Source organism: Prunus avium, chromosome 1, assembly GCF_965620075.1.
Source record: "Prunus avium chromosome 1, drPruAviu1.hap1.1, whole genome shotgun sequence".
Classification (NCBI taxonomy): Eukaryota; Viridiplantae; Streptophyta; class Magnoliopsida; order Rosales; family Rosaceae; genus Prunus; species Prunus avium.
This window is the reverse complement of record NC_142284.1, coordinates 1,978,891-2,002,210: the sequence shown is the minus strand read 5'-3', so window position 1 is coordinate 2,002,210 and position 23,320 is coordinate 1,978,891. Positions and strand designations below refer to the sequence as shown.

At 35.8% G+C, this 23,320-nt stretch overlaps 3 protein-coding genes across 22 annotated transcripts; 1 reads left to right on the top strand and 2 right to left on the bottom strand.

Moving 5' to 3' along the window:
* Window positions 1-17: 17 nt before the first annotated feature.
* LOC110763591 (rRNA-processing EFG1-like protein (DUF2361)) lies at window positions 18-4,187 on the bottom strand. 2 transcript variants are annotated; one of them, XM_021966410.2, is made up of 8 exons: window positions 3,968-4,187; window positions 3,415-3,544; window positions 3,166-3,296; window positions 2,748-2,886; window positions 2,112-2,226; window positions 1,777-1,840; window positions 1,362-1,676; window positions 18-410 (listed from the first exon to the last, which is right to left on the bottom strand). In XM_021966410.2, the coding sequence occupies exons 1-8, from the start codon at window positions 4,106-4,108 to the stop codon at window positions 405-407; spliced, it is 1,041 nt and encodes a 346-aa protein (XP_021822102.1). In that variant the 5' UTR covers window positions 4,109-4,187; the 3' UTR covers window positions 18-404. The 2 variants fall into 2 exon arrangements, with proteins under 2 accessions (XP_021822102.1, XP_021822101.1); XM_021966409.2 differs by having other exon boundaries at window positions 1,362-1,682; window positions 3,968-4,186.
* Window positions 4,188-4,312: 125 nt separating this feature from the next.
* Window positions 4,313-10,420, top strand: LOC110763579 (putative pectate lyase 12). Of its 18 annotated transcripts, none has more exons than XM_088247253.1 (19): window positions 4,314-4,603; window positions 4,705-4,772; window positions 5,463-5,514; window positions 5,645-5,738; window positions 5,831-5,937; window positions 6,090-6,169; window positions 6,318-6,395; window positions 6,705-6,820; window positions 6,923-6,984; window positions 7,068-7,141; window positions 7,258-7,314; window positions 7,493-7,503; window positions 7,844-8,306; window positions 8,642-8,715; window positions 9,061-9,106; window positions 9,208-9,262; window positions 9,379-9,479; window positions 9,574-9,616; window positions 10,183-10,420. In XM_088247253.1, the coding sequence occupies exons 9-14, from the start codon at window positions 6,959-6,961 to the stop codon at window positions 8,704-8,706; spliced, it is 696 nt and encodes a 231-aa protein (XP_088103379.1). In that variant the 5' UTR covers window positions 4,314-4,603; window positions 4,705-4,772; window positions 5,463-5,514; window positions 5,645-5,738; window positions 5,831-5,937; window positions 6,090-6,169; window positions 6,318-6,395; window positions 6,705-6,820; window positions 6,923-6,958; the 3' UTR covers window positions 8,707-8,715; window positions 9,061-9,106; window positions 9,208-9,262; window positions 9,379-9,479; window positions 9,574-9,616; window positions 10,183-10,420. The 18 variants fall into 18 exon arrangements, with proteins under 18 accessions (XP_088103385.1, XP_088103382.1, XP_088103379.1 ...); XM_088247262.1 differs by lacking the exon at window positions 6,318-6,395 and adding an exon at window positions 4,945-5,079 and having other exon boundaries at window positions 5,683-5,738; window positions 5,853-5,937; XM_088247260.1 differs by lacking the exon at window positions 6,318-6,395 and adding an exon at window positions 4,945-5,079 and having other exon boundaries at window positions 5,683-5,738.
* Window positions 10,421-11,354: 934 nt separating this feature from the next.
* LOC110763568 (ion channel POLLUX-like protein, putative (DUF1012)) lies at window positions 11,355-22,071 on the bottom strand. 2 transcript variants are annotated; one of them, XM_021966377.2, is made up of 24 exons: window positions 21,765-22,069; window positions 20,515-20,591; window positions 19,773-19,891; window positions 18,501-18,787; window positions 17,443-17,514; window positions 17,080-17,155; window positions 16,880-16,978; window positions 16,647-16,801; window positions 16,460-16,564; window positions 16,229-16,315; window positions 15,947-16,031; window positions 15,714-15,861; window positions 14,580-14,656; window positions 14,411-14,491; window positions 13,784-13,975; window positions 13,584-13,697; window positions 12,965-13,057; window positions 12,709-12,832; window positions 12,542-12,618; window positions 12,344-12,391; window positions 12,175-12,244; window positions 12,010-12,083; window positions 11,678-11,788; window positions 11,355-11,602 (listed from the first exon to the last, which is right to left on the bottom strand). In XM_021966377.2, the coding sequence occupies exons 1-24, from the start codon at window positions 21,851-21,853 to the stop codon at window positions 11,501-11,503; spliced, it is 2,562 nt and encodes an 853-aa protein (XP_021822069.1). In that variant the 5' UTR covers window positions 21,854-22,069; the 3' UTR covers window positions 11,355-11,500. The 2 variants fall into 2 exon arrangements, with proteins under 2 accessions (XP_021822069.1, XP_088103376.1); XM_088247250.1 differs by lacking the exon at window positions 12,344-12,391 and having other exon boundaries at window positions 21,765-22,071.
* Window positions 22,072-23,320: the final 1,249 nt, after the last annotated feature.

Sequence of the window (23,320 nt, the reverse complement as noted above, 5' to 3'; positions counted from 1 at the left end):
TTGGCAAAACGGTCCTATGAAAGAAATTCAGTATATTTTCATTTTTGTATCCAAACAAATTGCCTTGCAAAGACACAACTATGTAAACAAACTAGGGCACAATCCAAGATCTCAATCAGTACAAGTCTATGCCATCCAGGGATTGTCACTAGATCTGGCTGAAGTTCGTAAAATTACAGCAGAGAGACATTTTCGAGATAAATCAAGCCTAGCTCGGAGTGACTAGGCATGGAGTAAGACCAATTGTTACAGAGAGCAGTAAGCACAAGCTTCCAACTATTTTACCCATGGAAAAAGGAATTACGCACTTCAGCGTCAAGACTGAGCTGTAAGAATTTCGCATAAACAACTCAAAGTGATCAAATCATCAAAACAAGTTCGCATCAGCACCACGCTTCTTCGACTCATCCCTGCAAATATACAAGTAGTTGTTTATGAAAAAATGTTACAATTGTACAACAAACACCAGTAGAAGTGAAATGAGTTCTCACCAAAATAAAGTGGGGAAGAGAAAGGTATATTATAATAGAAGAAATCACTTAGCACAGTACAGGGAGATGAAGAATCAAGTATACAAAAAAGTAGATGAAGAATAGAGGGCCCAAGAATAAACAAACAATAACAGTCCATCATTGAGTTTTACTTAACCTCCAGCTTGAATAATTAGCTCAAATCAATCGGGCTGAGATATACATCCAACTTCTTTAAGTAAGCCAAAAAAATGCCCATCCACTCTATTAATGGAGTTGCCTATTAGACAGACCATCACCTCAACTGACACCCTTTGGGGTTGAGTCTTGACCTTGCACCCACCTCATAAACTAACAAATGAATTGAAGCAACACTTATACCAATATGGCATATCAATTTCACAAATCATGAAAAAAGGAACTTGGAAACTTACTATCCAACCGGCCAATTTTGACCCTCTGTGCAAGATGAAACCCAAATCCCCGGGTAATTGTACAATGATAGCATATAATCATCATAGACAGAAATGTAGTGTGGGTAATAAGTGCCATCTATGCATGCTAAACCCAATAACCATACCCCAGTGAGTGGGATAAAGAGCAAATACTCAATCTAGCTCTTGTCAAGCAGCTCTGTAGCTGAAAGTATGACAAGGATGTATATTTTTTTGAAAAATAAAAACAGAAGCAAAAATCAGGTAGCCTTAGGTCAAACCATGACTATCTAGATAAGTGGCTAATTTCAATGCTTTTTCTTATTATATTAGGAGAATTATTAACAGTAGGTACACTTTAAAGCATTATAACAAATTTTCAACAGAATAAACTATAGATCTCATCAAAAGAAAAGCAAACTGTTCAACATATCTAACATTAACAAGTAACTCCAACCTGCTGCTTTTTCTTCTTTGGCCTCCTCTTTCTACGGGGTTTATGAGCATCAGAGTTGGAGCTCAAATTACTACTTTGAGCAGCCGTTGAATTTGAGGATCCCCTAGCTTTGAAGGAAGTTGCACTTCTGTTAGTTGATGTACTGAAGGAAGTCCCACTTCTGCTATTTGATGTATTGCTGGATGTAGACATTTCAGCACTCTTTTTTGAGGAATTTTTGCTTGATGAAGGACCAAACCTTGACTGAGCACGAACTGAACTTGTGCGAGAATTGCTAGATGGCCGGGGAGGAGGCATCAAAGCTCTAGCAGAAACCTGCCGCTATTTAAGAAATCCAGGTGAGGAGATAGAAATATAAACAACCAATAAGCAAATACGTGTAATCACAACAGTGCAATAGTTAAAAGATGGAAACCTGATTTCTCTCATCACTGGACATGCCAGAAGTTGCTTTTCCAGAAGCACTGGAAGCCTGTTCTCTGAAAAAACAGATGACAAAATTATGATGCAACTTCCATCAGAACAGACCATATTTTTAATACACACATAAAAATGAAAGAACAGTCTACATACTAATTCAAATAGGCTCTTTTAAAATTTTAGCTTCCCCGGCTAAAGTACAAACAGTGGGCTCATATTAAGAAAAGTGATAATTATTGAAGTGCACTGTCATCTAATTCATGAATGATCCTTCAAAAAAGGAAAAAAAAATATTCTCAAATATAACATCACTCACAGTTAGATAAATACCTTGTACTCTTATCCGTCCATTCATCGTCTGCATCTGCTTCATCACTTGAACTCCCATTTAGGAAGAAATCATCTTCACTCAGATCCAGAAGCCCATCGTCCTCGCTCCCTGTTTCTGTAAGAAATCCAAGAAAATACAGCATGCTTGTGAGTGTAACAAAATTGTTTGATGATTTGCAACCCTGAGATTATGTTCATAATTGACAACTGCAAGATGAAAAGAGAGGTGAAAAGCATCCCTCAGAGAAAACATAAACATCATCTACATTTTACAAAGAAAATGGTAGCATGGCAGGAATGCGGAAAGAATAATTTGGTATAATGTTTTGTTTGATAGGTTTAACATCCATTTTTCTTGCAGTCATTTTTACCTCTACTATTAATTTCATCTGAAGACTAGACAGTTCGCTAGGTATTTATCCTACATTATTTTTTAAGTGGTATATACCTTTATTGAATTTTGAACGAAGGCTGCACCAAGTTGGGCTTTCACCTCTTTATTCAAACAATGACTCAAAACAAATTTAGATAACTAAAAAAGATGTATTGTGCATTACAACAGATGGTTATTGCTTATGAAGAATACCTCTATAAGAGATATTTCTGGTGGAAGTAAATAAAGCATAAAAGAAATACCTTCAACATCCTTTCCACTAGCTGCTGCAGCAATTAAATTGGCCTTAATCTTCTCGCGCAACTTATTTCTCTTATCAACTATATCTGAAACTTCACCACCAGTAAACAAAGGGACATACTTCTCGGTCTTGGGAAAGAACTGATAGTAAAATAAAAATCAGCCCTTTGACATTATTGGAAACAAGTATGTGTTATTTCAAGAAACAATTCAAAGCCTGTACCAAGTAAAGTAAAATACATTCAGCCCTTCACCATAAGGCACAAGGTCAAGTGGAAGTTCACATTTCAATTCCAATGAAAGCTTATGATATTCTCATGACAGAAAAACATACCAAATTCTCAATTACAAATTCCACAAGCATGCATTCACATAAAACCAGATAGACCAAGGACCACTATATACCGCTATATAGCTTACCCTAACATATTCAAGATCTTCTTTCAATTTGGAAAGTTGCACAGAACTCTCTGCATCTTGTGCCTGACCAGACAAAGAAGCACGTTGGAGTTTCTCCAAACGTCTTATTCTTCTCTCTATTTTTCTTCTCTCTGAAAAAAGTCCGTGTTACTTATATGATTTGAGTAAATCACACTCCACCATGCAATTAAGCCGTAAATCATGCCAGAAATCAACTCTATACATAATAAATAAATCAGTAAATCATACCGAAAAACTTAATCTTCCTGTCGCGCATAAATATCTTGCGCTCCACAGCGAGACGAAACTGAATCTCCTGCTGTTTCTTGAGTCCTTCTAACTTCTTTTCCTGAGCTTCCTTCATTTCAGCTGATAGATTCTTGGTACAATAATCGTCGTGTTAGGCCATATTTCACAATGATTATGACTTCACCAATAGCTAAAACCACAAAGTTTCCTATTATAATCTTAAGAAATCGACTGAATACTGATTCAAGCTGTATTAGGTCAGAAGACCCATTATAGGAGGAGGAAGGGAGCGGAGTGTTTGCGAGATAAAGTTCAATTTGGGGCATTTCTATGGGCTTCAATTTCCTTTGAAATTCAGTTATGCACCTTTCTCTCTTGTTGTGTGTATCACTGATACACAAAAGGGGTAGCAAAGAACTCAACAAAATTGAAGCCCCCAAAACCATACAAACCCTAACCCTAAGAATCAACGAGAACTGCAGCAGAATCGAAATGGGCAGTAACACATAACTGAACGAGATGAAAGAGTAGATTGTGAAGAAAGAGAGAGTACCTTACGGAGCAGGCGCTCGATGGAGCGAATCTGCTTTTTGAGGTTGACGGTTTTGAGCTTCTTCTCTGGGCCCAACGCCGACTTGGGCCGTCGTCCTCCCGCCGGACTCACCCTCCGCTTGGCGTAGCCACCGTGAGCCATGGCTTTGCCTCCAAAATAATCGCTAAGACACAGACAGCAAAAACAGCGAACTTCAAGAAGCAACTGGGTTTTGAGTTTTTAGTTTTTGTAAATTATATACATACTAAAACTCAGTTACTGTGTAGCTTAGCAATAGTAAAATGGCGGTTTTGCCCTTTACTTAATTCTTCCCTATGTTCCCTTTTTGCCCCTTCCCATTCAGATCTCTTTCGATTCTAAGGTTTCGTTGGCTCTCAGCTTTCCAGTCCGTTTCGAACCAGTTGGTTGGGCTGATTGGGGGCAGCCATGGAAGATCAGAGTTCACTGTTCTGCATGCGTGGGGAGCCGTCGATTTTCGTTTGGGGAGGCGCGCTGCAAATCCAGCCGCCCTTTTGGTCTTTATCTCATCGGTTTTCCTCTCAGATGATGCGTTCGTGTGTTGCCGTTCCAGCTGCTTCATCCTTCTTCTCATCGCACGGGTTTAGCTCAAAGGATTTCTGGGTTTCGTAAAAAGAGGTTCGTTTTAACGTTCGTTTGGTTTTCTAGGTTGGTTTATTCATTTGTCATGTCGAAAATTGAGAAGTAAATCAGAAATTGAGTTTGGTTTGTTGTTATAGGGAGGAAGATCTAAGGAAAAAGAACTGGAGTAATCAATATGAGAACCCCCAGTCTGCTCATCAATCTGGTAATTGATGTCTGTGTGGCTGATATTCTGTTTGCCTGTGGTTATACACTCCTGCTTTTTTATTTATTTTTTATTTTTTATTTTTTATGACTCCAGATCAGAATTATAATTCTAATAGATGTTATAAACAAGATCAGAATTATGATTCCTTAACCAAAAAATTATTAAGCAGGCAAGATCTCTCTGTCTCTCTCTATTTGAGCATGTGGATAATGAACCCTAGGAGCTTAATATATATTTGCATCTAAAAGGAAATATGATTGGGAGCTGATATTCTGAACTGATCGACCAATCTCTCAGTTGGAAGGTAAAGATATAAGATCATTCAAACAAAAAATCGGATTTAACACTGTATAAAATATGTAGAAACCTACTTACCCTCCGTTTGTTTGCTAACAAAATGCAAGAAAAAAATAGAAAATTTCATCTTTTTAAACATTTTACTGTTGTTTTGTAGGTAGGAGTTCAATAATTATGCTTATAAGAGCGTTTGAGGTCACCCACTTAATAACATTAGTACTTTTTATTGAAATCACTTGGGTTTCTGTGGAAACTCAAGGACATAAAGGCAAAAGTTTGAGTCTTTGTTCTATAATTATGTTGGATTGAAAATTTGGTGCCTTTGTACTTTCTTGCATGTGCTTGGAATTACAATGAAAATTTCCTTTCATTGTTTTTTGGTTGTTGAAGGGTTTGAGCATGAGGAAAAAGGTGATTTTGCAACCTCACCAAAGCATTTCAAGTAAGAACCATATCCTCGAATTGCCCTTTTGGACCAAAATTAAGCCTTTTTGTGTGATGGTTTATCATATGATTGGGTTCTATGTTTGAGCTTATGGATTGGTTCATGGTGGATTTGAATTGGCACACAGAGTTGCTTGGGTGAAGCTGATGACTGTGTGCATTGCAGGACCACAACAAAATGGTGCAATTACATCTATTCCTGGACTTTGAAATAGAAACAAGGTTTGCATCTTTTAATCACCTCCACTGTATTTCAATTTCTTTTCCTTTTATTAATTTTGATTGTATTTCTCCCCTGTGATGGGATTGAACAGGCTTTTGAATTGGTTATTGCAGCTGACTGTTTGTGCTTGAATAAAGGCTTGCCATTGCCCTTGCTACTGTTGTGGGACAGAGCCAGTGTATATGTACAGAAGTTGCGGTATACAATGTTCTCTCTCCCTCTATTTAATTTCAGTTTTTTTTTCTTTTAATAGAATTTCGTCAAATATTTTGGTTCTGGATTTTTTGTGTTGAAGAAATTTACAATAAAGGTATTTTATGACGTTCTGTGTTCGTAAATGTCTTTTGTAGGACAACACAGAATGTTGACTGACTTTGAAGGTGCTACAAGAAAAAACGAAGTAGGGTTCCGCATTTGGACTAGCAAAGAGGTTTGTCAATCGTTTTCTCATCCTCAATTTTTTTTTTCAATAAGTTGATTACATCTCAACCTTAAATTCACTGTTTTTTATTTCTGTTTAATTTAATGAGACAATTTCTGTTACAGAATTCTAAATTATGCATTTTTTTCCATGTTAGGGTACTGGGATGCTAGGGGGTTCTTTTTATTCTCTTTTCCGCTGCATATTATAACTTAGATGGATATGCTTCAAGAAGGTTGGTTTTATTCTTGAAGAATACCCATTTGGTTTTAGACATAGTTTATTTAGTTAAATATATGGCTACTGGTGAAATGGATTAGCCAAATATTGCATATGTAATATGCATACAAATTCTTAGTATTGTTGTAAACAGTCGGTTTAAGTGGAGGATTGTTGTATGAAATTTGGTAAACAAATATCTAGAAATTATCTTCACAGTTTCTTAGGTTCCATTTAATTTGGTATTTGTTTTTGTGTGATATATTTCTCTTAGGGCATGTCAAATGGTAAAGCTGCAATTAACAGTGTCTTTTTTGTGTTGCAGTTCCACCAGTACCAGGTTGTTGGGAGGAAGCTCCCTACGGCATCTGATGAGCACCCCAAGATTTACCGAATGAAGCTCTGGGCCACCAATGAGGTTCGCGCCAAGTCGAAGTTCTGGTATAATCCTTAGCGGCCTTAGCTCGGCTTTTGTGATCCCAAATATACAGTGGGGAATTTTGGGTTAAACTTAATATTGTTGATTGATTTGTTTGGATTAAGTATTTCCTGAGGAAGCTGAAGAGGTCAAGAAGAGCAATGGCCAAGTGCTTGCCACTAATGAGGTTTGTTCTCTCAGCCGTATATTTTATTTTTTCTAATTAATAAATTTGTACCCATTTTGATCATTTGTCAGTGTCTAATGTAGTCAATGTTGTTTTGCGATGGGGAAGTGGTTCCTCCTCAACTCTCCTCCTGGCGAAATCCAATTTGTTGCCAAAGGTCTCCACCTTTGACCCCAAAGCGTCGCTCTTTTATCAAATTTATTTCGCTTTTTTCTAATTATGTTTTGATCATTTGAATCGTATTTTGTATTTGATGTTTGGCTTTGGTAGCAGATGTGAAGGAGGCTGCGTCAGAGGCACCCCCTCAAAATGACCAGTCAAATTGGAGACGTATGTTTTCTTTTCTTTTTTTCTGTTTTTTTTTTCCCTTCAAAATTGGAGCCTCCACTTTGCTGAATAAAGGCTCCTCCTGGCTTTAGTGTTTCGTTTTGATGAATTTTGGGCTCTCACATGTCTGCGAAATTGCTAACCTTTCTTTTGTATTGGGGTTCCAATTTTCCAAAATCAGTTCTCCCTAAGGTGATAAGTTTTTCCTCTCTTTTTTACTTTTAACTCTGAGGTCTCTGTCCAAAACAATTTTTTTTTTCATAGTACGTTTTATGCAATGTACAGATATATTATAGGAATGAATCTGAGTTATCTCCTCTGTTCAAGAAGGCAAATTCATAGGTAAATACATAGCTTTAATTACCTCCTCTGTGCAATTGGGTTTGGCCAATATCCCAACCCAGAAGAAGTTGTTCAAGAAGTTCATAGGGAAATACGTAGCTTTAATTACCTCCTCTGTTTTCTTCTCTTTCACAGCCTTTTGTAGATCTGAGTTATCAATCTTTACTTCTTTTTTCCCTTTATTTTTCAGGAAGGTTTATGCTTCTTTGGCAAGAAGGCAAATGCTGCAAGGAACCCAAAAATACCAGGACTCTTCATGCCTAACAGAAACCCAATAGATGACTGTTGGGAATGTGACTCAAATTGGCCAAACAACAGGCAGAGCTTAGCAGATTGTGCAATTGGGTTTGGCCAATATGCTCTTGGAGGCAAAGGTGGTGAGTATTATATTGTCACAGACTCTTCTAATGATGATGCTGTGAATCCAAGGCCAAACACTCTGAGATATGCTGTGATACAGACTGAGCCTCTCTGGATTGTGTTCCCTGGCAACATGCTCATCAAGCTCTCCCAAGAGCTTATCTTCAACAGCTACAAGACCCTTGATCGCCGTGGAGCCAATGTCCACATTGTGGGCGGTGGTTGCATCACATTGCAGTTCATAAGCAATGTTATCATCCACAATGTGCATATCCGCCACTGTTATCCGTCAGGTACATGAGTTTTCCACTTCATTTCATGAATTTTTATTTACCATATACGCATGGTTTGCTCATAGTCATGTTTATTCAGATTTACTTGATACATTTAATTTATGAATGATTGCAAATATTTAGTTTTATCTAATACATGTGACTTATAAATAAGAGATTGCGCGTATCTAGATTTACTTCAGATTTACCTTAAAACCCTTTGCCAGGTTGTTTTTGCTTTTACTCAAAAATAATTTCGGTGTATGCTCTTGGAATTAGCTCAAGTAGCGGAGAAGGTGTTTGTTAAAAATTGGTTAGGATTAGAATAAGTTAAGATTTTGATCCATTCCATGCAGGTGACGCTAATGTGCATTCAAGCCCACCCCACTACGGCTACGGCACAAAATTAGACGGATTTTGACTGGTAAAGGTATTGTAAAGGAAATTAACCTTTTAGACTTTATTTACTCTGTTTAAAATTGGCTTTCTGAAAGGGAAGATTTGAATGACTGATGAAACAGAGAATATGATTATATGTCAAATATTATATTGTTGTTTTTCAACTAGCATTCGTCTTCTGGCTGCTCCTATATATAATGACAAATAGCATATTTGGATAATCAAATTTGTTCTTTTTCTTCCTTTTCGAAGTTACTAGGTTTAATTGTAACCGAAAAGAAAGTTACTAGGTTTAATTTGTGCTTGCACACAATTTATAATTTATTATCCATTTAGCTTAACAAACTTATTAATGGCACTCTCTGCATATTTTCAGGATTGATACTCAATCAAATAAAAGGCGATTTCAATCCCTCTTTCGTGTATGAGCCCTCATAAAGATGACATTTATATGCTTTTGTTGAAGAACTTTACGAAATATTCATTACATTTTTGCGTTGTTTTACCCGACATTGTATTTCAGTATCTTCTTGAGGATGTTGCTCTGGAGCCCAAACGGTTGAATAAAATCCCTGTAGGTCAGGAGTTCATGCTTTTTTTAAAAAAACTTTTGCTGGGAACTTTTTACTTGATGTGGATAACTATCATTCTAGCCATAACATTGATTGAGGAGCCAATGTGTTGATTCATGCAGTTGAAAAACTCGGGAGCTTCTTAAGGCAATTTCCTCTTTTTCCAAATGCTTTTCTGGTTGGTGGTGCAGAAGACTTCTTTATTATTGAACTTGCAGTTCAGGTAAATTTTGAAGCACTCTGTGCTGCAAGTACTTTTGTTGAGTTTTTGTTCTCACATTGCATTGAATGAGGTCGATATTTTCTTTACTGGTCAGCTTCAAAAACTGAAGGTGGAACCAGCACATAAAACTTCTCCAGGTAATATTCTAACCAATTTTTAGGTTTAATATTTAAGGAATCATGTGAACCTGGTATTATGGTGGCTTCGGATTATTGACTTATTTATTGTGGTGCTGATTAATTAAACTCAATTTATTTGTGCCTAATGAACCACAACTGTAATAATTTTAGTTGTAATATATGTGTTTGTGTGCCTATTTGTTTTTTGGTATATAAGCAGACCGCTGTCTTGCATTCTACATGCTGAGGCTGATAGATAATTTTGATGAATTAGAACTTTATGATAACTTGAAGAAGACTGGTTTGGGAAATATGTGGGATTTGAAAATCTGACTTCATGTGGGTTTGATTTACCAAGCAGATTTTTGCTGATTTTTGCATTGAATGGAGACTTAAGAAACTCAATTACATACATTTTCCCTGTGGTATCTTTCCGTACAGATTTTGCTCAAGCTAATTTTTTGGTTTAATGAAAAGATTGTGCATGCATAAAATACTCAAGCTAATTTCTTCTCCGATTTTTCTGTTTTTTCTTCTTTTTTCTTCTTTTTTTTAAAGCCATGTTTTCTTTTGATATTTTGCAGGTGGTCTTTCGTTGTTTTGGAATGAGCGGTTTGGTTGGTGTTTTCAGTTCTGTTAAGCAAGGGGTGAGTTTCTAGGGTGAAATTTCAATTAATTGTTTTAAGTTTTGGGAATAGAGCATAGGAATTAGCTAATGGCATCAATTGACAATTGGTTGGTGTTAATTTGTTGTTGTAATGATATGTTTAGATGATTACAATATTTGAACATGTTGGTAAATCCTTTTGAGTGTTTTGGCAATTGGGTAGTTGATATGTTCCCTGTCTATTTTCATCGCTTGATACACATTTCATGCAATTTTAAAACCCGCAGCATCGCGCGGGCATATTTTGCTAGTGTGAAATAAAATAGAAATTTTAAAAATCACCTCCATTAATTCTACGGGCATCCCTAAGCTTTTAAGGTATTTTTTTATTTTGACCCTACACTTTCGAAAATTACAATACGATTAGCGAGCTGCCTAAATGATAAACTTCTTTTTTATTTTAAATGATAAACTTCTTTTTTATTTTGAAAAGAAAATACGAATATGTTACAGACCCACTAAATATGAATTATTGTAAGATTGAGTTAGTATCAAACTTAATAACTCGGGGTCTAACCCAATGAAAAAGGGCATTGACTTACAGACTGTGGTCTCAGGTTGCTTAGTGGTGAAATTTATTTTCTACTCTCGGTTTCCATGTACATATAAGCAGAGAACTCACTAAAGGATGCGAGAGAGATGCACCATAGGCCATTGCCATCTCCATATCCAACACCATCTTCGATCACATAGGGGAATTCACGGGTTAGGGGATGAGTCAATGTGTAGGGGCCTCACAATTTGTGTCATTCTTTTTAGGTTGTTGCGGTATAATCAAGATAGTATGGTGGGCGCTAGTGTAGTGGTTTAGAGCAATTGCTCCCTTATGAAAGGTCATGCTCATTGTAACCCCTCATTACAGGCTCCCTGTTAGGTGTATAGACGAAAAGAATTGAGACATTGGCATGAAATATCTAACTCTTCTATTGAGGATTGAGCTAGTCTGCTGATTCTTCCAACTCCCTTAATAGCTCATGGTTTATTGAAAATGGTGTAGTTTATGGCATAACCTCAAGATTTCTTTTATTCCAATTCTCTTTCAGTTTTAATGCCATTTCTATGGTACAAGCTCAGAGAACACTTACAATGTCAAAAGAAATGAGTGCTTCTATTTAAGAAGGGATTTAGATTTTTAAAAGGAAAGTTTGGGTGATAGTTTCAGCTTGAAATCATATAAACATAGCACCAATGAAAACAATGGGGACAGGCAACAAAGTGAAGACCAAATGTACTTTCTACACAAGGATGGGTTGTTCTCCTTCAAGTTCAGATATAACTATTAATGAATCTGTCAACTCAAGGGAGAGGGGTTCTGACTTGGGATCTGGATTAATAACCTGCAACATCACATAAGACGTGTATGAGAAGTCTAAAGCAATTTCAGAGTCAAATCCAAATCAAGATGTTTTTACCTTCTTGTTGTCTTTCACATAACCTATTGCAACTTCTTTCCGTAATTGCGCTCTTTCGGCAAGCTCAAAGAATGAAGGATTCTCTCCCTCTTTAATATAGAGGCTTATATCCTGTCAGAACAAACACATGCAAAGTATAAAATACAAGGCTGTGATGGATATTAAATCAGGATCTTCTGGCAGGAAAAGAAAAAAAAACGACATCCAATCGGGATGTAACCAAATCAGTATGTCTCTCATTCCGAATGTGACCAAGCCCTCCTAATACTTCATTCCTTTTCTTTTATTTTTCTTGGAAAAATCTATTAAAATTGAGTATTAAAAGCACTTACCTTTACATATATTTCATCACCCTCTGCATTTAGAATGTCTTTCCACACCTCATTTAGTTCACTGTTCTCAGCAACTAGTATGCACAAACAAACGATCACTTGTTATTATGGAATACGACTGGTATATATGTTATGAGAGCTAAGTGTAGTACAATGATTCAAGACCTTGAGCTGTTACGAGGCTCATTACTTCCTCTGCAGCAATGTAAGTCAGGGACGGCTTAATTCTTGTGATCTGCAGAAATTTTTGGCGTATAATATTTCAAAAGTAACACTAATGTGAAAAAATATCCGTAGAAATCATAAACATCAACAAAAGTCTGCTGAAGTATACTTGTTTGCCCAATTTTGAGTCCACGATCTCGGCAACTAAATTCTGTACCTGCAACGCCACAACCTTGTTACTTTACTTTCTCTAGTGAAGATTATGCCTTAGTTATTGTGAAAGCTATTTAATTAACTAAACTCAGAGTCTGAATTTCACAAATTGAAAATGAAGACTGGTACTGATGTTTAACTGAACTAGACCTACCTTTACATGAAGTTTGTTGCAAATATTCTCAGCAAGAAGAAGAGAATATGCAGATTGCTTGTCTGCCCTGGTTGGATCTGAGGGGAGAATACTTTAATGCAATGCAACCTCAGGCTAATTGAAACAACACAAAACCAAGAAAAAAGGGGGAATTCATGTATGTTCACCTCCAAGAAGCCATTCTCTATCAGATATTACAACGATGGACAAGGGAATATCTTTGTTCTTCAATGACTTCTGGATATTCATTATGGTTTCTTGTAAGGTGTCAAAGTTCATTGGATTCCCAATCTGCAGCATATGGAAATAAATAAATGAAGTTTTAGAAGGGGAAAAGGAGACTTCAACAAAAACTAATTATAAAACAACAAAGATAACGGCAGAGAAGGTTCAACTCTCTAGGTTGAAAGAGTGAGGTAGTACCCTATGAGAAACCTTGACGTTTTTGAGTTTGCCTTGACCAGAAACTTGTCTTGCCCTATTTCTGTCATCTAATGGTACATCCGATAAAATTTCCTGCATGCATAAAGATGATAAATTAAGAGTGATGTTATGTCTAGAAACTTAGCTAAGTGACCAATGAAAATTATCTTTCATCAAGTGTCAGAATTTATAACAATGACAGCTCATGAAGGCATCAGATTTAACATCCATATACAATTATATATAGAACAACAACCCCGATTGTAAACCAGTTGATGAGGAAATGCATCTTAGGCTACATGCTGAAAAACGTAATAGCAAAAAATATAGGGACACATCTCAAAAGTACTCCAATTAGGCTACATGCCTCTTAGTCTCTGTCATGCATCTTAGTCTCTGTCATGCTTTCCTCAAGGTGGAGAAAATTTCCCAGAATCCATTAAGTTCCTAAATCCCTTCCCCATTGATTCATTTACAATTTGAAAGCCTTCATCATGCATGTACTTGAGTAAGTAGCAAGTAGCTGTGCTAAGTTTTTACAGTTCAAGGCAAGAGTTGCTGAATGCTTACTCAATGCATATAGGACTCACAACAAGATTCCCAAGAGATAAGAGCATACCACGACACTGCCAGGTCCAAGATAATTGTCATATTCTTCAATCATTTCTATGATGTCGGTGCGCCATCCAAGCAGAAGTATAAATTCTTTTGGTCCTAAGGTCCAGTCTGAGCCCTGCATTATAAGAGAAATCAGATTTCGAAACCAAATCTTTCAAGCCCTGGTGGCCTTCAAGCAATTAAGTCGTAGTAAAGTCGCACCTTGGAACCTGGTTTATTGGGACGCCTTACAATGTTTTCCAGTCGTGTTTTCAATTGTAAAGCATGCGATTGGGTACTACCATTCTTTTCTTGATCTTCCAAATTTTCATTAGCATTACCTATTTCTCTCACAACATTTGAATAAGCAACATGTGGTTTCTTAGTCCCATTAACAGGTGCAACGAACAATACCTACATGAGGAAAGTGCACAAAGTTGAGAATTCACAAATAAAACTACGGGAGGAATTTAACAGTTTCATCAATGCAGAACATTTCATAAACAGATAGCTGAAAATGATGGTTAACCACAACCCAGTCAGCCAGCAAACAGCATAATGAAAATACCAAAACAAATGAACCAGTCACACAGTGAATCCAGTAAGGCTTCCATGATCCTCTTAGTTCTTTCTTCTATTTTTGTAACGATTAAATTAATAGTAGTTTTGTCTAACTGTCCAGTCATGATAAATAAAATAGGAACTGGTGAAAGTTAAAAATCTAGTTAACCATCAGTTTCTAGAGATATTAACAAAAAGAAACTTTAACTGACTTCATGATTCAAATTTTCACAAGTCATAAGAAATTTCAGAGCTATTGGTTTAAATTAAGTCGAGAACTTCTCATACTTTGTCAGTTTCCTGCAAGATTTCATCGTCATAAGGGTGGAAGTCTATCTTCCCGTTCCTATAAAGCCCACAAACAACTGCCTGAAGGGATATCCAGTCAGAGGAAGAATAAAAATCAGCCAACTGCAATCAATTTTACACTAGCAGAATTACATTAGGCAGGTAATACCTTTTGAAACCCATGCCGTACTCTCCTATACTTAAGCCCTGCTAGACTTGGAAAACTGCAAAGATTAAATACATTTTCTGCAATGAGTAGAAATGATATTAATTAGTGTGCCATCTCAGAGCTGAACAGGGAGATGGTTCCAATTACCTAACAATAAAACCAACCTAATGTAAAAATTGCCACCACAAATAAGAACAACTACACGCATCCATGTCTGAGTTGATAGATCAAAGTTCTAGTGCATCGGTTCAAACCAAACATTTCAATTCATGTTTATAAAGATATTAGGGTCTAAAGGTATGGAATTATCCACAGAAGTAAATATATTATGGGATAAATTATCAACAAAAACTAAGGCATTTCATCTGTAATTTTGCGAATGTTGATTGTTAATCTTTGTCCTTTTACTTAAATAATTTTCACTCTCCCTCTAATGGGAAAATAACATCAAACATATATAAAAACAAGCATACCAAAGCATCACAGGCAGAAGATAACTTAGTGCCACATGGAATAACAAGAGGTTGAGAATTACACAACACCACAATCTCTCTCTCTCTCTCTCTCTCTCTCTCTCTCTCATGGTTAGATTTTAAGACGAAAATGAGTTAAAAGGTTATGCACAAGCTGGATCTTCATATCCATAATGTTCTGTAAATTCAATAGGGAATGATAAAGAAAATATTTCAAAAATGGTTATAAGAATCTCCCCATTCTCAATATGTCAAAAAAGTCCTAAAATATATCAAAAAAGTTTACTGAATAAAGCACCAAATGTTTTATTAAACATATCATTAATGGTTCCACCAATATTTAGTTCAAATAAAACTTAAAGAGTAGTTTTATTGGAACTCTCCCATATCCAAAATCTTAAAATATATATTGCTTATGTAACCAATGGTAAAGGACCTACTGCTAATTGCATTCGGTAATCTGAACCAAACCAACACATGAATTTGGAATGGCCATTCTAAATTACCTTGACCATAGCATTCGAGAATGTCTATTATTCTTTATCCTCTTGAATAACAATTCAAAGTTTTGGAAATGTAAAATTGAGGAATAAAAAATAGAATGTAGTAAATGTCTTAATGAAAAAACTAGTTTCTCCTTGTAGAGAGACTTGTACCATACTTCGATAATTAAGCAAGTGCCTGTAGATCTTTATCAGTCCCTTTTGACGAGAGCATTGAACAAATAATTTGGATGCACCATTTTCTACAGGCTCTACTTTTAACCCTGAGATTGACTTCAAGAGCTCACATGTATTAGAACTTGAGACCTGCATTCATTGGGGAGGGCAAATGTAGCATGATTTTAGCAAACTTCACAATGTAGTTCAGTGCAAAGATTGATTAGTGATATACCTCAACAATTGTGGGGACAGATTCCATATTGGGGATGGGTTGAAGAGCCAGAACAGATAAAAAAGCATCGGTGTCAACTTCATACCTAAACAGTGGAAGATGTCAAGTCAAACAAGTTCAAGAGAGTGGAAATTTTCAATGTGGTAAAAAATTCAATGGCATTTTCAATATAGCTCATAACTGCCAATGGAATGATATACAATTCCAAATAAACTTTGACAAAAACCTTGTATACTCTAAGATGACTTTTCAGATAGAAGTAAATGTTGATCAAGTTCTCACCGATCTCCCTTCGTTGGCAGTATAATTATGGCACGCGCCTTGTTGGCAGCGGCTCTTTCAAATGATTTTGTTAAACTAAGGCTGCAACTGTAACAGTACAACCTCAATGTAAGAATCAGAACACAAAGCCCATCATACCAATACTTTGACAACTTTTTATTGCAACATTAGATAGAGATGAATTTTACAAGATTACAGGACTTTAGTTATATGATTTCTAAGTAGTCGTACCTCTTTGTAAGGATATCAATATGAATAAGATCTTTGGCTAAATTGTCAGCTAGCTTGTCCATCTGCTTTCTTGGGAGATCCGACATAAGAAGAATTCTCTGCCTCCTGTGAACATATACACAAGCCAGTAATTTAGCCATGCAATCCTGGTATAAGAACCTCTGTTGGCAGTACAGAATTAGATTACCTAGCTGTAGCAGTACCTAAGCGGACGGCAAATTCATGATACTTGTTTAGTTGCTTTAGTATGAAAGAAAGATGACTGTTCACTCCACAAATAATGATATGATCACTCTCCAGAACTTGCATTTGTGCGCCTTCTCTGAGCCTGTACATATTATTCTGTGCAAATGATGGTCATAAGGATGAAATCTACATAATGTTAGATGTACGATAATGTGTATTGATTCAAGAACTTACCCTGAACTGTTCAGTCATTGTGCTCAATAAGCGAGTGTAAAATAATATGCCCCATATTGCAAGAATGAAACCAATAACACGTTCAACGCGTGTTCTTTGCTGCAGAGTACATGGTATTTACAATCATATAACCAAATACGAAAAAAAGTGAAAATTATGACAAATGAACCAAATCAGAAAATCAGAAAACGCCATCACACTTTTAGATGTGTCGATGATGAACACAGACATGCCCAAGCCTCCCAGAAGCAGTCCTCCAAAGACTCGTTACTACCCCTGTGTAATTTGAAATGCATTCAGATTGCAAACAAGCATGAGAATTAAATGCAGAAATAATAAATTCACTTGAGAAGACTAGTACCGAAATGGATTGTCAACCAAACAAAGTTGCTCAAGAGATAGATGGATTGATGGGAAAACAAAGTATAGCAATCTAATATTCTAGATGCTAGAAGAAAAGAAATTTGGCTAAATAATGAAATACCATAAACCGACATGAAGCAGACAATGCCATTACCATGTGAAAGTAATTAGAATTGCTGTTAGAAAGGAATATAGGTTACCTGAACTTGAAGAACAGGAAACCACCAATGATAACAAATGAGAAGCATGCTACCAGGAGCACTAGAAAGAACCTAGAAAACATTTACAAAAGAATTCAGTCAAATGAGAACATAAAGGCCAAATAAATTACATGCACGAAATGATGAATTAGAAAAAATACTTTTGAACAGTCAGAGGAACAATGTTGACCATTCACAACTGAAATTAACCAGAAGGCTGATTTTATCATTAAACTTTAGATTGTCACAGAAGCATACACAGATCCACGTTGAATAATATACATCTTTTATGGAGCTTCTGCATGATTATATAAGCCCAAGCACAGAATGCTTTTGACCATTTAGTGTCAAAGAACGCACTATTATGTAAACCTAACCTAAGTAAGAATTAGCGAAAAAAGATAAAACATTTATCATTATTATTGTGTGTACACCCTGAGGGCATCATTCGTGGCCTTCTAATCCTACATGATTCTACAAAATTCCAATTTCTTCCCAATCTGCCAAGTTTTAAATAGTACCAAAACAGATAAGTGCACAATCAATAGAGTTGAGCAACTAATAAAATTCAACAGATTAAATTTATAGTGTGGAAAAGAATATGATGCAAACCTTTTAAACTATGTTTTATGGGACAGGATGAAATGGAAGGAAATTTCTGGATCAAAATATCATAATCTATTCTACATAAGTTTTTAATATCACTTTCATTTTTTCCAAAACTAGCTTGAATAAAAGTGAACCTTTTGGATCGAGTGACCCTAATCGTAGTTCACTGGGATACTTGCCTATTCTGGTAACTTACTGAACAAAATGCTTGAAATCTATGCCATTGCATCTTTATTTCAAACAAGAAGGCAATAATAAAGTAGTTCAGTTACCCTATTGTCCACTCATGTTGATGAAATAATCCCAGGTTGATATCTTAACATCTGATGCCACAAAATCTTAAAAAAGAAACCAAAACATGAACTTAACAATTCAACAGCAAAATAACCAGATGATTACAAGGTGAAGGGTTATGAACAAGGGCAAAAACAATTATATAATTCACTTACGTGGCAACATTTTTCTCAAGTTGGATGTTAAATAGATACAATAACCGGGCAAAGCTCCACCTAATATCTTGAAATGAAGGCAAAGACACATCCAACCCAAGAGGCATGGGTTTATTCAAAGAATTAGAAACGCAGGCAAAAGGCAAGTTGGCAGCCCCAAAATTTTGAACAACACTGGGAAGTTTCTCTTGGACAATTTTAATGAAAATGTTAAAAACATTTGACTTTGCCAGTCTAATTGACAAATATAAGGACACCAATCCCATCACGACTTTAGCAAGGTGAACCTGCACATACAGCAAATTCCATCAAGAAATTTACTAAATACCAACAGCACCATGGCATTAATCAAGTGAAAAATCTGAAGCCAGAAGGTTCTACCAGATTAAAAAGATTCAGATTAGAATGAGTTTGTACAAGTTATCATGGATACAGATACTTTGTAACAGAGAGTAAACAAGTGAATTCACTAAATAGAGGAACATGGAAAGTGGTGTAAGCTTTTATTCAGCTATGAGAGCAATCAAACAAAATATATTCTGGGGACAAGCTTTGTTTAGAAGTTGTCAACTTGACAGAAGACTAAACACGGGTGATACAAAGAGGTTTGGAAGAAAGTATAACTGGTGAATGATAGACTTCAATATGCATTTTCTCACAAATCTAAGAGTCTTACCTTGCATGGGCAAATGAGGAATAATTTAGTAAATAAAAAAGCTTAATTCGTATGTATAGCTTGAAGAGTAAATTCCAGAAAAAACAGAATACAGACATTTTAGCCATCTTTTACAAGAAGAAGAAAAGGTAGAGTAGGTTGTCACTGCTATGGCATGGTTTTTCTGAAATATTATCAAGCCTTGTAATGATTTGTGCTCAAAATTTAGCCTTTTTTGGTACTGTCATTGTTGAAGTAGAGAACAATGCAAGGGCCAGCCAGAACACATAAATTATTAAGAGCAGTGAAAAGAGCTTTGCAAATATCAAGTATCATTGCTCCTTAACTTGTAGTTATCAATTTGTAAGTATTGTGTGCCATTGTAACATCCCTTTCTTACATAGGCATGTTCTCATTATGGTAAAGAGAGATTTCCCAAACATAAAGGAACTTTATTCTTGTGCTTATAGCTATGAAGATTAAACCAAAGATCCCATGCAACAAAAAATAATGACAATTTTCTTTAAGCAGATTCATACATCTAATGCTATTGTCATAAATATAAATAAAAATAAATAAAAAGAAGAATAAGAAGAAAGCTTACATCAAATGCTCACCTGAGAAATATTAATCTGATCTGTACCAGGGAGTTTGTCATTCGAATCATCTGCAACATTTATATACACAGTGGAACCTAACTTATTTCCTGCCCTTTGAGAACTGACCTCACATTTTCCTGTAACAAAAATAATCACAATATGTGTGAAATATAAAAGAATGCAAAATATTCCCTAGGGAATCATCAGAATATAAAGCCAATTAATAGACCTGATCTTTGGCTGTGTTTTGGGTGATTTGGTTGGAAAGAAAAGCGAACTTTGACAGCTGTAGGGGTGAAGAGGTGGAGAATTTGTGAAATAGAGTTCATTTTTGGGGATCATTATGGGCTTCAGTCTCTACAGAATCTCAGGGTATACCTTTCTTTACAATTTTTCCAGATTTGAGGGTTGCTGTTTTTCAAAATAAGTTTCAGTGCATGTAATATTTTCATCTCTGTTTTCAGTGGACATAATATCCTCTGATCTGTAATCATTTTTTTCAATAAAATTGTGTTCTTGTAAAACAAAAATAGCATCAAATTGTTGAGATTGTTGAGGTAAGTCCTCTACATAGTCATAAACTAATTTAAAAATTAATAATTGGCAAAGTAATCCAACTCGCTTCCTCATGTGAATCATGGACCTAAACTTCATATAAGAAGCTCGACAATTTCTTAAATCAAATATCAATGCTTTCATACTTGATAAAATAAACATACAACATTCCAAAATCTTATTAGTATAGACAGCTTATTCTCACCTCTGTTTTGTACTATGAAATTACTTGCATGTAAAGATGAAGATTTTATCCACCAAAATTGGCATGGCATTGATTTCCTGAGAAGTATCATGTCAAAGTTAGCATCAAATGGCTCATCTCCACTCAAATTCAGGATAACTATAATTCAATACGTGCTCCAGTACGTGTAAACGCATGAGCAAACGCATTCTAAATTACAATTTCTCTCTGTTACATAACATGGTATTATCACACAATACGCTTCAGACAGAAATAGGAAAGCTTTCATGCATAATACTATATAATCAATCACGTCGTGCAAAAACTAAATCTGATATTCCTGCATACTGGTTCCTCAACTACCTAGCAGTTTGATCAGCAATTATAAAATGGAACTCAACCATGAGACATTTATGTGTGTAACATCAGACATTAACAAATCATTCTCATCAATAAGTTCCTACTCTACAGGAAGAATGCATACTTCCAAAATCCAAGCAGGCAACGATGTGAATGTCACTGTACGGCAGAAACCAAAGCATGCGAAGGGCAATTAGTAAACTAGTACTTAGCCAAAATAATAAGTTAGCTTATGCAGAGCATTTCATTCAAGATCCAAGGAATAGTAAAACATTTGAGCCAAAATATTTAGATTATCAATGAAATCTAGTATGTCATTCTGCAAAGGAAAGGCGAACCAAAACCTAGAGAAGTCCTCAAGAAATTCATGATGATCACTCCCTTGCCCTTGCCACCATACTTCAGCTCCATCCAGTTAAACTTAGTAACATAAAAAAATTGAAATCCTTCTAGGCAAACCAACACACTCCCTTTGTCTACCAAACTACCGACTCCAACAAGTTCACACTTTTATTTATCACAGAATTTGGCATTACCCAATAGGTAAAAACCTGAAATCTCTTGGTTCGCATAACATTCACCTCACCTGCTAAGAATTTCAAGCACTCCCCAGTTCCCAAATAATTAAGAAGATTAAAATCTACCCAGAACACCAACCAACAACCAAATGATGGGGTTGCAATTAGTTTGGTCAGAGCATAGCAGCAACAAGAAACTAATTCATAAACCAGCAAATAAACCCTTTTGATCTTGAATGTCCAGAAAACCAACCGCACTAAAATTCTCATATGAATGCCAATGCCGTATAATCAAATACCACAAACACACTGTCACAGAAACACACAAAGAAAGCCAAAATGGCATCAAGAAGAACTGCCACTTTGGTAATTGAAAAGATGAAGAACAAATACCTCTTTGAGGAAGAAAAACGGTTGGGTGAAGGAGGAACCCGACGAGGCAAAACGCATAGCTGCAAGCTCTGCAACTGACTCACAACCATTTCTGTGTTTAGTGTCAGAGATGTTTGAGTTTGAGGTTCGGAAGAGAGAAACTGGGGCCGACGAGAAGACAGAACACAAAGGCAGCAGCAACACAAAGAAGAGTGAGAAAAGTGAGAGAAAAGCGAGATTCATTAAAGTCTGAGCTGTCTTTTTCAATATTAACAGGCTTTTGGTAATCTACACGAGGCTCCAACATGAACCACCTGGTCCCTCTCAAAGTCCTCGCAAACTTACAGTCCTTGTCAGCCCTTTGGAAACCCACTGTGCTTCAAGTTTAAGTAATGACCACCACGCACCTTTGGAAGTTTTTTTTTTTTTAATGCCATGATATGTTTGTTGTTTATCCAAGTCTCAGTCAAACAAGAACAGCAAAAAGAGAAATTTTTTTATTTTTGTTTTTGTTTTGTAAAGATAATGTCATGATATGTTTGTTGTTTGAGGATTGGAACAAGGCTCCTTTCAAGTCAAACGGCGATTACCGGTTCCGGAGGGGCCAACCATTGTACTTCTAGGGGAGGGTCTAACATAACGGAAGGCCACGGCTTTTGTGATTGCCAATAATAATGGCATGATATTTTCTATTTTATGAGAAGAAGAAAAAATTTATTTATTTGACATGGCAATCCATATATGAACAATGATGTGATTTTATTTTTCACACAAAGATTTCATAGAATATATGATTGAATAAGAAAACTTCAACAAATTTTATATATGGAGTTTTGTTGGACATTTTATTGCTTGGAAATTTGGATGCTCATAAGTCTTAAGTGGTTTTTTAATACAATTGAAGTTAGAGAGAGTAACTCGAATTTGAGTGCAAGAAGGCGAACTCACTACCCTAATTAACTGATCTACTTCACCCTTGCCCCTTAAGTGGTTTGAGATGGATAAGATTATTATCATTGAACTTATATATATATAATATATATATATATATCTTATATAAAACTTAGGGTTAATTACTCAAATGGTCCCTAAACTTGTACGCGATTTACATTTTGGGGCCTGAATTAAATTTTTCGTTCAAATGGTCCATCAACTCTATATTAATTACTCAAATGGTCCCACCGTTACATTCTGTCAATATTTCCGTTAAATATGAGGGCAAATTAGTCATTATTTACCCTAAAATTTGGTTAAATCTAACAGAAAATTAGACGGTGGGACCATTTGAGTCATTAATGTAGAGTTGATGGACCATTTGAACGAAAAATTTAATTCAGGCCTCAAAATGTAAATCGCGTACAAGTTTAGGGACCATTTGAGTAATTTACCCTAAAACTTATGACCAATCTGCAATTTCACACAAGTCTAATTTAAGATACAACGTAGCTTATTTTATGAACATTAGAAATCCCTTCTCGTTTTTTGGGGTGTACTAATATTATGAATCTTTGAAACTTTCTCTAATATACGATTGAATCTCCACCCGATGGTACATTGAATTGACGAATCAGTCACAT